This window comes from Gasterosteus aculeatus, chromosome 4, assembly GCF_964276395.1.
Source record: "Gasterosteus aculeatus chromosome 4, fGasAcu3.hap1.1, whole genome shotgun sequence".
Taxonomy (NCBI): Eukaryota; Metazoa; Chordata; class Actinopteri; order Perciformes; family Gasterosteidae; genus Gasterosteus; species Gasterosteus aculeatus.
This window is the reverse complement of record NC_135691.1, coordinates 28376669-28388244: the sequence shown is the minus strand read 5'-3', so window position 1 is coordinate 28388244 and position 11576 is coordinate 28376669. Positions and strand designations below refer to the sequence as shown.

The 11576-nt window shown below is 44.1% G+C and overlaps 1 protein-coding gene across 3 annotated transcripts; it reads left to right on the top strand.

Annotated features, from left to right (window-relative positions):
- The first annotated feature begins 606 nt into the window (after positions 1 to 606).
- Positions 607 to 5173, top strand: gpr85 (G protein-coupled receptor 85). Of its 3 annotated transcripts, none has more exons than XM_040174804.2 (3): positions 614 to 744; positions 925 to 1083; positions 2094 to 5173. In XM_040174804.2, the coding sequence occupies exon 3, from the start codon at positions 2245 to 2247 to the stop codon at positions 3376 to 3378; it is 1134 nt and encodes a 377-aa protein (XP_040030738.1). In that variant the 5' UTR covers positions 614 to 744; positions 925 to 1083; positions 2094 to 2244; the 3' UTR covers positions 3379 to 5173. The 3 variants fall into 3 exon arrangements, with proteins under 3 accessions (XP_040030739.1, XP_040030738.1, XP_077957906.1); XM_078101780.1 differs by having other exon boundaries at positions 878 to 1083; XM_040174805.2 differs by lacking the exon at positions 925 to 1083 and having other exon boundaries at positions 607 to 744.
- The last annotated feature ends 6403 nt before the right edge of the window (positions 5174 to 11576 follow it).

The window sequence follows — 11576 nt, the reverse complement described above, 5'->3', positions numbered from 1 at the left end:
TCCATACATGGCGGAGAAATCAAATCCCATGAATTTATTATGCTGCCCTGGCAGAATGAACAACGGTGCCCAAAGTGCTTGTCAATTATGCATATACAGTACAGGGTGAACGAGGCCGCCTGATTTAACCCTTCCCTTTCTACATAATGGGCACATTTGTGTAGAGTGAAACATGTATGAGCACAGTGAAAGGCGGACATGGAGTTGGTCTACAAGTAGATTTCAGCTGATGGATCTCACTCGAAGAGCAAGCAAACGGAGAACAAAGCAGTGTGATAAAAACGGGCAGGAAAATGAGCCACTTGTAGCTTTTTATTCTACTCAGAGACACAGTGGCGGGGACCATGCTTTCAGATGTATTTGTTATATCTGGACCCTAATGGTGAAGCTGCCAGTAAAATAGTAATCCCATACTATATATATATATATATATATATATATATATATATATATATATATATCCTCCTGCTGTAACGCGTTACCGGCCAATAGTGAGCAGATGTTCCCGAGAGAGAGGGAGCTGCTGCTGCTGCTGCTGCAACAAGAGACAAGACGCGTCTTGGATCACAAATAGGGATGCAGGGCGCATGCGCACTGGGCTCCGTTTACTGTAGGATATTCACCGTGGAGGGGGGGGGGGGGGGGGGGGGCAGGCAACAAAGCAGGCTTTTAAAAAACAGCAAAAACACGACCCGTGCAATGTAAATAAGCTCCGGGAGGGAAGCGAAATAAGATCATCAACAGGTAGGACGTGAATTGATCTCGTGATCGTCTCTCCGTCGGTCTGTCTCTCGCTCTCTTCTCCCCCCCCCCCCTCCCCCCCTCTCTCTATCTGTCGCTCTCTCTCTTATTCTTTTCGGCCTTCCCTTGTGTGGAGGCTGCGATTCTGGGCAATTCATAGCGGGGACCTGGGATTTATTCTAGTCTCATGGACGTACGGACCCGCTCCGCTGTGACGCTTCACCCGGCCGATTGGGACGCGAGGACGATGGTTTTTGCCTGCCGTGCTTTTTCACCGAAATCGGTCGGATTGAGACGCGCGTAGAACCCGTCGCCCGACAATCGGAGGACGCATTTAGACGCGTAAGTAGACCCAAACGCCAATATGAATGGAATTAGAGGTTAGCGCATTGCTATGTGTGTCGTTTTTATTATCTTCTTCAAAACTGTTTAAACAAAAACAAAAAAACACCGTGATATTGCTACTAGCGGGTTTGTTGTTATCACTTCCATCCCCGCGCCGACGGGCAAATCACACCCGCGCACGAACAAGCCCAAAATACATGTCGAAATGCGGCTCCGGTGTCAGGAGCACTCGGTGTTTTTTTCGCCAAAACTAACAGATGATGTGGAAAATCGAAAAGCTCAGCAGGCTGTAATGACTATATATATAAATATATATAACACTGCTTATTAACGTGAGAGCAATAATCCGGTTAACCTCTAATCAGGCACAAACACGAAGGCTTTATTGTGTGTGTGTGTGTGTGTGTGTGTGTGTGTGTGTGTGTGCGCGCGCGCGCGTGTGCCCGCGCCCGCCACAGAGCCGTGAGAGGCAGGACAGAGTTTACTCGAGGCATCCGCCGCTTTAGAGATGCTCTGTGCTGCAGGGTGTAGGGTGTGATCGAGAAGAGCTTATTTTGGACTGCATTTCTCTTAGTGTTCCCCCAGGGCTGAAAATATGCAACCCCCCCCTTCAAAAAGAATACTTAAAAAAAACCCGAATCAAACCGAGCTTCTTAATTCCTATTTTTTCTCTGTGAGCCGTTTCCTCCCGAGGGGTAGAGATGCGTCGTTTATTAATGAAGGCTGGGGCCGCGCTTCATGCAATCTTTTGTTTTAAAGGGACATTCCAAAGCCACTCGATGGAATTGTTTCAATGTGATGTCATTTAATCACTTGCTCGTCCGCCTGTCTGCTTGGAGGCAAAGTATTGTGCCACTGTAGATGTTAAAATGTTAGATTAATAAATAATTGCAGACAGAGGGAAATAATTGCTTATTTCACTCTAGGTCGTGCATGTGCTGTTGAAAACAATGCAGCTTTTGTGTGGGACTGAATGCTGATGGGTGGATAATATTTTTTTTTTTTAGGTGTGATGAGACAAAGGAACAAAGGATGCCTTAGAGGAGAGGTTGCCTATACGCCTGGAAACCTCTTCAAAGCCCCCCACCAAATGGATCTAACACCTCCCCCTGCCACCTCTAGATCATGATACTTGGCTGAAGCTGTTCCGCTATCTTTATGATCCCTCCTCCATCTATGGCGAACTATAGCCATGCAGGGGACCACACCATCTTGCAGAATGTCTCTCCTCTCGCCACGTTCCTCAAATTGACCTCTCTGGGTTTCATCATTGGAGTCGGTGTGGTCGGAAACCTCCTGATCTCCATCCTGCTCGTCAAAGACAAGAGTCTGCACCGAGCGCCCTACTATTTCCTGCTGGACCTGTGCGCCTCTGACATCCTGCGCTCTGCCATTTGCTTCCCCTTTGTCTTCACCTCGGTCAAGAATGGATCCGCCTGGACGTATGGCACGCTGACCTGCAAAGTGATCGCCTTCCTGGGTGTGCTCTCCTGTTTCCACACGGCGTTTATGCTCTTCTGCGTCAGCGTCACGCGCTACCTGGCCATCGCGCACCACCGCTTCTACACCAAGAGGCTGACCTTCTGGACCTGCCTAGCCGTCATCTGCATGGTGTGGACGTTGTCGGTGGCCATGGCCTTCCCGCCGGTGCTCGACGTGGGGACGTACTCTTTCATCCGGGAGGAGGACCAGTGCACGTTCCAGCACCGCTCCTTCAGGGCGAATGATTCGCTGGGCTTCATGCTCCTGCTGGCGCTCATCCTCCTGGCCACGCAGCTGGTTTACCTCAAGCTCATCTTCTTCGTCCACGACCGTCGGAAGATGAAGCCCGTCCAGTTTGTGCCTGCCGTCAGCCAGAACTGGACCTTCCACGGGCCTGGCGCCAGCGGGCAGGCGGCGGCCAACTGGCTGGCCGGATTCGGTCGAGGCCCCACCCCGCCTACCTTGCTGGGCATCCGGCAGAACAGCAACGCAGCGGGCCGCAGGCGTCTGCTGGTATTGGATGAGTTCAAAACAGAGAAGAGGATTAGCAGGATGTTCTACATCATGACGTTTTTCTTTCTGGCGCTATGGGGGCCCTACCTGGTCGCCTGCTACTGGCGGGTGTTTGCAAGGGGCCCCGTGGTCCCCGGAGGCTACCTGACGGCCGCCGTGTGGATGAGCTTTGCCCAGGCCGGGGTCAATCCTTTCATCTGCATCTTCTCCAACAGGGAGCTTCGGCGCTGCTTCAGCACCACACTCCTCTACTGCAGAAAATCCAGGTTACCAAGGGAACCCTACTGCGTTATATGAGGGTTTTGCTGTGGGGGGGGGGGGGGGGGGGGGTTTCTCTCCTCTGTCTCTATTTGCCTGATTGATCTTGATCTGGGCTCGTTTCCCGTTGTACAGCGCGCTCTCTCTTCTATCTCTCTTCTCTTCATCTTCCGGTTTTCCTGCTGTTCCTCCTTCTCCTAATCCTTGTTTTCAGAGGCAGAAGGTGGACGGTCAATCACGAGGCTCTGCCAGGTTGATCGAATATATGAAGCGTGTCAAACAAGGAGGCTGAAGGGAATGGGATTACGCAGGAGGTCTGGATCTCCTCCTGTGTTTATGTTCTAGTAAACAGACATTTTGGAAGGCCATGCCAATGCAGAGAAGCAAAAAGTTGAAAAACAGGAGGAAGAGAATGGGCAAAACTCTAAAAACAAAAACTTTTGCTTTGGATATTTTGAATATGCGTTATTCTGTGAGGTGTGAAATACATAAACATGAAAATTAAAAGAAAAAAGATTTAAAAAAAAGCAAAGAAATGATACCTCTCAAGGAATCACTGGAAATGTTTTACATTTTACGAGTTGCACTAAAAAGAAGATGTAAAGATGCTTTTTTTTCTGTCAACAGTTGCCAGTTGCATTGCAAGGACAACTTTTCTTTTTGTTCTTTTTTTTTTCCAAACGAAACAATGAATGCTTTAATTTGCAACAGACTACACAATCGCTGTAAGTAAAGCAAAACTCGGTGACTGTTGGAATACACCATCACAAGAGGATAAAATGGTTTTGTTGAAAGATATATATCCTTTTTCATTTACTGGGTACGGGCTTAACAATGGGGATTTACAATGTGTGGTTTTGAAGTTGCAATTTAAAACTAGAAAATATTTCTTGTAGTTTTATGCTCCATATGTCCCAAGTGTCTGGCATTGTTATTTTCTTATCACATTTTACAAAAAAATCGGGGGGGAAATAAAGATGGTGTTTGGATTCTGAAAAAATAAAAATAAAAAAGTGTGCTTAAAAAAGATTTTGAAGAAGTAGTTAAATGTTTCATCATATTCATGTACCTAATCACTATCATATTGTTACAGTATTGCTGATGCCACTCCCGGTGTTCTTGCCTTAATGGTTCTGATATCGTCATGTTTCTTGGTTGTCAGGTTATTTCTTTCTTTCTTTTGATCACTCCTAAAAAGCCTTTTGCTTTTCAGATGCAAGGGGAAGTTATTTTTCCTTCTTTTCATTTTCACATCAATGTGAAGTGCATGTCCATTTTTTTAAAAGCTGGTCCACTCCCATGAGCATCACAGGCCATACACTAAGCAGCCCATTCTTATTCTGCGATGGTTTGCTCCACCCCACAGAGTGCTCAGAGCACAGGGAGTGTGTGTGCTCGTACGCGTGTGCGTGCGTGTGTGTGTCACTCAGTGCATGTGTGTGCGTTGCAGAGCGTTTGTGCCGCGCGGATCAAACAACAGTCACTTCAAGACCAGAGCCTTAGTATGAAATCTTGCACAATTTGTACAAAATGTTTAAAAAAGAAAAACAACAACAAAAAAAAAAACAAAGACATTTGAGGCACACCGTCTGGTTTCTACTTTCCCTACATTTGCTCTCTACTGATTGTTTTCGATGACTTACTTTTTTTCTCTTGTGGCCATTTTAATATTTATTATGTATTCTTTTTTGTATAATATAGATAGATCGTGTGTAAGTATGTGAGTCTTTCAGTTCGAAGTCCCGAATGTGAGTACAGTTTCGGTTAGGATTGCATTTGCTGAAAGTTAACTGTGTAATCTGTTGCTTTTTGAAAATAAAAAGTTTCCATTTTACAACATTCGTTTTCATCCCTGTCATTGGGTGGAGATCATGTATGGCTACGCTTACAGCTGCGAAACTCCTCCCAGTTGGTGTTGTCCCGGTAGCGTTTTAAAAATGGTGTTTGCTCAAGTCGTGATTTGCCAACATCCTCACCTCTGCACGTCAGAGATTTGTATCTCTAAAATATCCCTTTGTCTCTCCGATTCACACTTGGAACCATTACATTGTGATTTCTTTTGTATTTAAGTGACCAATGGTTGGTATTTCTACAAGGATGTGTCATTTATGGTGATGCTAACAGTCTCTGTGTGAGAATATGTCTTTACTGAAACGCACACTTTCCTCTCTTCGAGCTCTTGTCAAAACAGAATATATGCCAGACGTTGTCGTTGACTGTGGAGCGTGTTTGACATTTATTGGGAATAATCTCCATGAAAAAATCCATGAGCATGCTCTCCCTTGCAGTTTTTCGTTCTGTGTTAAGGGGGAATTCCACTGAATTTCAGATGTAATTTATCCCACTCCCATATGGAATGCTCTGTAATAATGAATACCCTTGCACTGGGCCCTGTAGCCACGAATGGCGTAGTGCTTTGTCCCAGTAGCTCATGTTTGAGGTCACAATGATGTGGAAAGGAGAACTATGGAAATATGAACCAATGAAGCCAATTTCCCTCGAATGCACACGCATATTACAAGACAACGGTCACCGCCAAAGGTTCATTAAATGAATGTTCCAAATTTTAAGATTTTCTTTTGATAAACTCCTCATAGTCACAGGCAATTAATAGTTAGCTTATTCAATGATAAATAATTAACCAATTTCTGTTACAATAAATAGTGGAATGTAAAAAAAGCCATTCGAGTTGAATAACGTTCAAGGCTTAAAAGGGCCCGGGCATTTTTACTGTTGAATTGAGTGGTATTTCTCTGGAAAATAAAGTGAATACAGTATGTTGTTAATGTCCAAAAGCTTGTTTATGCATCTGCAGGAATAGAGGCGGAACTAAATAATATAAGATCATACTCAATCTTGTAAGATTCAGACATCGTTGTTGTTGTTTTTTGCTGTCTAACCAAAATGCCTATTTTATATCTTGATAAAAGATCACAGAAATAAGTAATGACCTCAGCCTAAGTGCTTGAAGAAAAGTATATGATGCTGAAATGGCTTGTAGACACTCCAGATAATTGCATGCAGGTTCCACTGATAATAAATCACTATTAGGGATCAGATTCCATTACACTTTTGCCAATTACTTTTATTTTAATCCCAATTTTGACTCACTAAGGCCAAGCATGATGTTGTGAGGGCATTTATCGACGATATGACGTTATACTGTGGTCTGGTTTCACATAATGTATTGTCTTTTTAATACTTTTTGAAACCCGTACAATGCCTCTAGAAATTGATGAATGAGATGCCAATGATGGTGATGATGTTGATTATGATGCAACAAAAAAACTACAATTGGTGGGATTTTGTCTAGCGAGGCTGAAGTTGGGTTTACTGAGACTTTAGCCTCATTCAGCATGTGCAAATCACAAGGTGTGTCACCCTTCAGCGCTGGCCCACATCTTCCCATCGTTTTCTCCGTGTCCCGGTAATTCTGTGCCCCTCCACGTCTCAGCGTGATCGAGGCAGTCGACTTGATTCCGCCAGACAAGCTCTCCCATTGAACTCATTCGAACTCAGAGGAAACATGTCTCCAGAGAAACATTGAGCAACATATTCTTCATAATCAAAGCATTTACGAGGCTGCAGTGTGCCGTACCAACCGACTGAGATCTGTTCTCTGCACTTTTGTTCGGATGGTGGAAGAAAGCGAAGTAGGATCATTTTTTTGTGAGGCAATTATAATGTTCTCTGCTGGAGATACTTCGCATTCAACGATCAGAGGAAATTTCTATTGGATTTTGGATGCCAATGAATTGCACAGCCGTCACTAATTCCATGTCAGTCTCCTTGTATCCCAGTGGATTTACGCACACAGTTTCAGTTTTTTAATGGGCTTGAAAAAAAGCATCTCACACTAGTCCCTCATTTGCCGTACGTAATTTCAGTAAATATCATCTGTTGACTGAGAAACAATTACTTTTTTTTTTCTAAAAGGAGGGTAAGGAGGGCTCATTTAATTTGAGTCTTTCTGCATTCTTAAGCATATTTTTATCTGTATAATGCACGCCAAAGCCTAATTAAAGTGCAGTAGGGGTCTTTGCCGAGGATACTCAAATATGAAAAGCTGCCCCTGAATGGAATGGAGTGACGACTCCGTGAAGAAAGAATGGCTTTCTGTGTTGGTATCACTACTCTGCGTATTTGTTTGATTGTGTGACCGTTTTCAGAACAGAGCTCATAATGTGTTGGTTCAATATGCTTTGCCTCATTTTCTCCAGAGTGTTCCCTATGTTTGGTGAAACAACATTTACTCACAATGTGTGCTTTGTGGAGCTTTCCGTGGGATGTGTTCTGCTCTTTGGGTGCGGATGTGTGCTGTAGATGAGTCTGGTTCTGTCACCCTGTGACTGTGTGTTGCTGCAGGTTTTCATGCATTGGTTTTTGTCACAGGTGAATCCACTATCAGTGTGACAAACGTATGCTAATAGGCTGGCTAATGTAACTCAGGAAATTGTAATGGTGAAATGAAACAAATATGTGGCCGCGTGTCGACATGTGTAGGTGTCACTAATTTGTTTTGTGCGTCTGTTTATGTTGCTGCTGCATTTAGAGTTCCTGCCTTGATTTCTGTTCATTCATAAATGTCTGTCGTTTTTCAAGGCAATTAGATACATTATCCAGCGGCCACGTCTGTCACTAAAACACCTGGGACAGAAAGCATCTTCTTTTTTTAAAACAAGCTTGGACAAGAAATGGATTTTGAACGTGGAGAACTGCATGTGCAGCATTTGAAACAACATGCACAATTTCTACATGTGCGCGTAAATTCCCCCTGCGTTCTATTCTACACCCACGTTAAAGAAGAACACGTTGTTAGTAAAATATGCAGGAGAAGAGAAAGTCCAATAAAACACAACATAACGATGATTTCTGATCCCTCGGGATAAGGGAGGGGGGGGGGTCTGGAGGGGGCTTGAAAAAAGAATGTTGCTGCATTTATTGTCTGACAGGCTATTACAGGCAGTGCAGGGCTCTGAATACCAATGATCAATGGGATGCCTGATAAAAATGTCCAAGTGGATAGAAATTCCTCCCCACAATATCCCAGTCTGTATGTCTAAAGACCCCCACACACACACACCCACCCAACTCCTTCAGCCCATCATGCTAATGCCTTATATAAAGAATATCCCTGCATTAAATATTAACTGATTAAATTGCAGATGGTGCTTCAAATGGATCTCTCTCCCCCTCTCTCTGTAAATTAGCTTGGATCAAATATGAATACTTAGTTCTGTCTTTGGCGTCACACCTGTCTGCACTAGATACATGAAGTGTTGCAGCTGGGTATTTTGGACGTTATCTTAGCAGAACTGCTAGATGATACATTTCTAAAAGAAATAAACGCAGCATTAAAGCTGTTCGGCTTGATGGTTGGTTTTAGAAATGCGCTCATTAGCTTTCCAGCAAAGACTTGAGAAAATGAGAAAATATGATATCACTTTTTACTGTCCTAATAGTACCGCCAGCAACCGGCTAACTTAGTTTGGCACAAAGACGGGGGATTGGGGGGGGAAACAGCTCGCATGACAAAATCTACCAACAATCCCCTTTAAAGCTCACTAATTACAATTTTATATCTACTTTGTTTTATCTGTACATTACATTTAGTGCTGTTTGACGGCAAAATTTGTGTTTATTATTTAGCTTTAAGGGCTTACTCGCTACAGCCTCCGTTTTCCAGTCAGGCATGATTCATCTCATCCATCTTTGCAAGAAGGTTTATTTTTAAATGTTTTTTTTTCTCCTCCATTGTTACACCCTGCAAACAATGTTGTGATAATGCAGGAAACACATGCAGGGTTACACGTGGCGCACGTGCACGTGGTTACTCCTGCTCCTGCGGGGTTGAGCTTTTCTAAAGGGCTGGAAACGCTGCAGCATAATGTCACCAACGAGTGAAGGCATGATTTGTAGCAGCGGAAAGTGCGCTGCAGCGTGTTGAGAGCACACGTCGGGATGAAGGATGACATGGGGGTCTGTTCCTGTGACGTTAAATCCTCTTGGTTTCACTGGGAGTCAGGAGTAAACATGTCTTTCGTGTTAGAGCCACGGATACATCACGATTGGTGGGTTAGTACTTAAGCACATGTACACCAATTGGAGTACGGGAAGAGAGAGTACTGGTCGGGAGTAATCCTCCAACAAGGATTACCCGTGTCTTTCGGGCTAGATTAAAGGGTCCCATGATACCCTGTGCGTCTGTCGGAGTCCTGACGGGGAATCAATGCGCTGGATGACAAATTATCAGCGTCATCATCTACGACGTGGTGTCTTTTTATCTCGTTGGAAGGACTTGGGATACTAGGGGTCTTTGTTCAGGCGTTCTTCAATACTCCAGATTTGAGTCCACGTGCTCTCTTGCTTTTTGCGTTTCCCTGCAAGTTTTGTTGAGATAATCATCTTACCCAGCAGGCTTTTCACACACACACACACACACGCAAACATATAGACTGCAATGAGCAGATCTGAATGACGTACCTAAAGAAGTCAGCAGAAAGGAGAATAAATATTTGGGTCACATGAAAATTGAATATTCTTGGTGATGGTAACATCTGACAAAAAAATGCTCCACCAACGAGCAGGCTAGTCCTTTTATTCCCCTCAAATTGGACCAAGCTTGTAGGATAAAACTGACAAAACTAGCAGGCACTGCAAACATTTCCCTAACAGACTAAAATATTCAGAAGCTGCTATCTGGCTTATAGGGGCTTTCAGAGTATTATGATTCGCAACAAGGAGGCTGAGACTACCATATTTCCCCTGCGCTGTATTTGCAGAGGGCATGCTGTCGTGATGAAAAGCCAAACATGTACATTATGGCGTCTATTTACAACATGGAACCAGCTGCTTACATCTGCTCACAGTGGGGCACAATTTCCCTGCCAGGAGCAAAGAAAATAAATATTTGAGAGACTTTATAAGCGCATTCAAAGATCTTCTTTTTAAGCTCAGGGCCAATGTTGTTCTGACGAGTGATATCGTTATTTATCGAATTTCTGCGTCACGGCAATTTGGTAGAGTGTTAACGTGCGTTTATGCAGCAGATTTGTTCCACCTTCTTGGACGTGTTTTGTGATGAATCCGAGGGCTTTTGTAAAATCGGGGAGGAGGAGGAGGAGGAGGAGGAAGAGGAGGAGGGGGCGGTTAATCCACTCGTTGTCTTGTGCTCCAGCCTGTTCAGCACACTCTCAATCTCCCTCCTTCCTTTATTTTTGGAGACATCTCATTCTCGTGAGTCAGGCCCCTGTTGCTCACAAAGGCCTTCTCCCCGTCCCCGTCCCCGTGCCTGCCCGTGTCTTTGCCATTCATGATATTAGAAACAGAAGGGAGCCGAGCGGGAGAAAGCAGAACTCTTTGTCTTTCTCCCTCAGAGAGAGAGAGGAGAGGGGGGGATTTAATGCGCTGTGAATTCTTAATTGACCGTATTTACATAGGCGACAGGTAATGGATGGATTCGTGTGCGATCACGGGCGTAATAACTGTCGAAAAAGGGGCCTTGAGAAGGTGACAGGCATCAATTTCCAGTGCGAGACTGCAGATTTTAGACTCGCTGCATTTAGGCTCCAGTTGTGGAACAAAATCAATGGGATGATGCAACCACATTCTTGGCATCCATCTTAATTTGCGGACAAGTGTTGATGGCTGCGTTGATGGATGATACCTGAGCTGAGCGATGGTCGTGTCGCCTGCACCTCTGTTGTCCATTCGGGGTTTTAGACACATGCTATACTGCAGTAGCACCACATTGACTGGTTAATTTGCTAGTTCGTGATGCAATGGCATTGCTTTGAAGCGTTTTCTTACACTAGGATCACCGCAAGGAAAACCTGCTGATTAAAGTTGCCTCGGAAGCCAAACATTACGCTAACATCCTTACTGTTTGGGCTCTGAATGCTGGATTTAATGGCTTGTCAAGGTGGACATTTCTGCTTGTTTTGTGTTTCATATAATTTGCAGAACTCAATGTTTTTATGCGTGTGGGAACGGGGTGATTCATTTCTCTTTGTGGTAATTATAGAGATAACCTGCTGGAACAAATCAAACATTTTCTGCACTGGAGAAAAATAACAATAACAATAAGGACTTTTGTTATGTTGGATAAGGATTTCATTTTGCCATTGGCAAAAGCGGAGTGTTAAACTATTATTTGAATGTGTTTATTATTTGCTGTTGCTGTGTTGTTCTATTTGTTTGCTTTAGTGGGTAGCATTTTCATCAAGAGAATGAGCTTA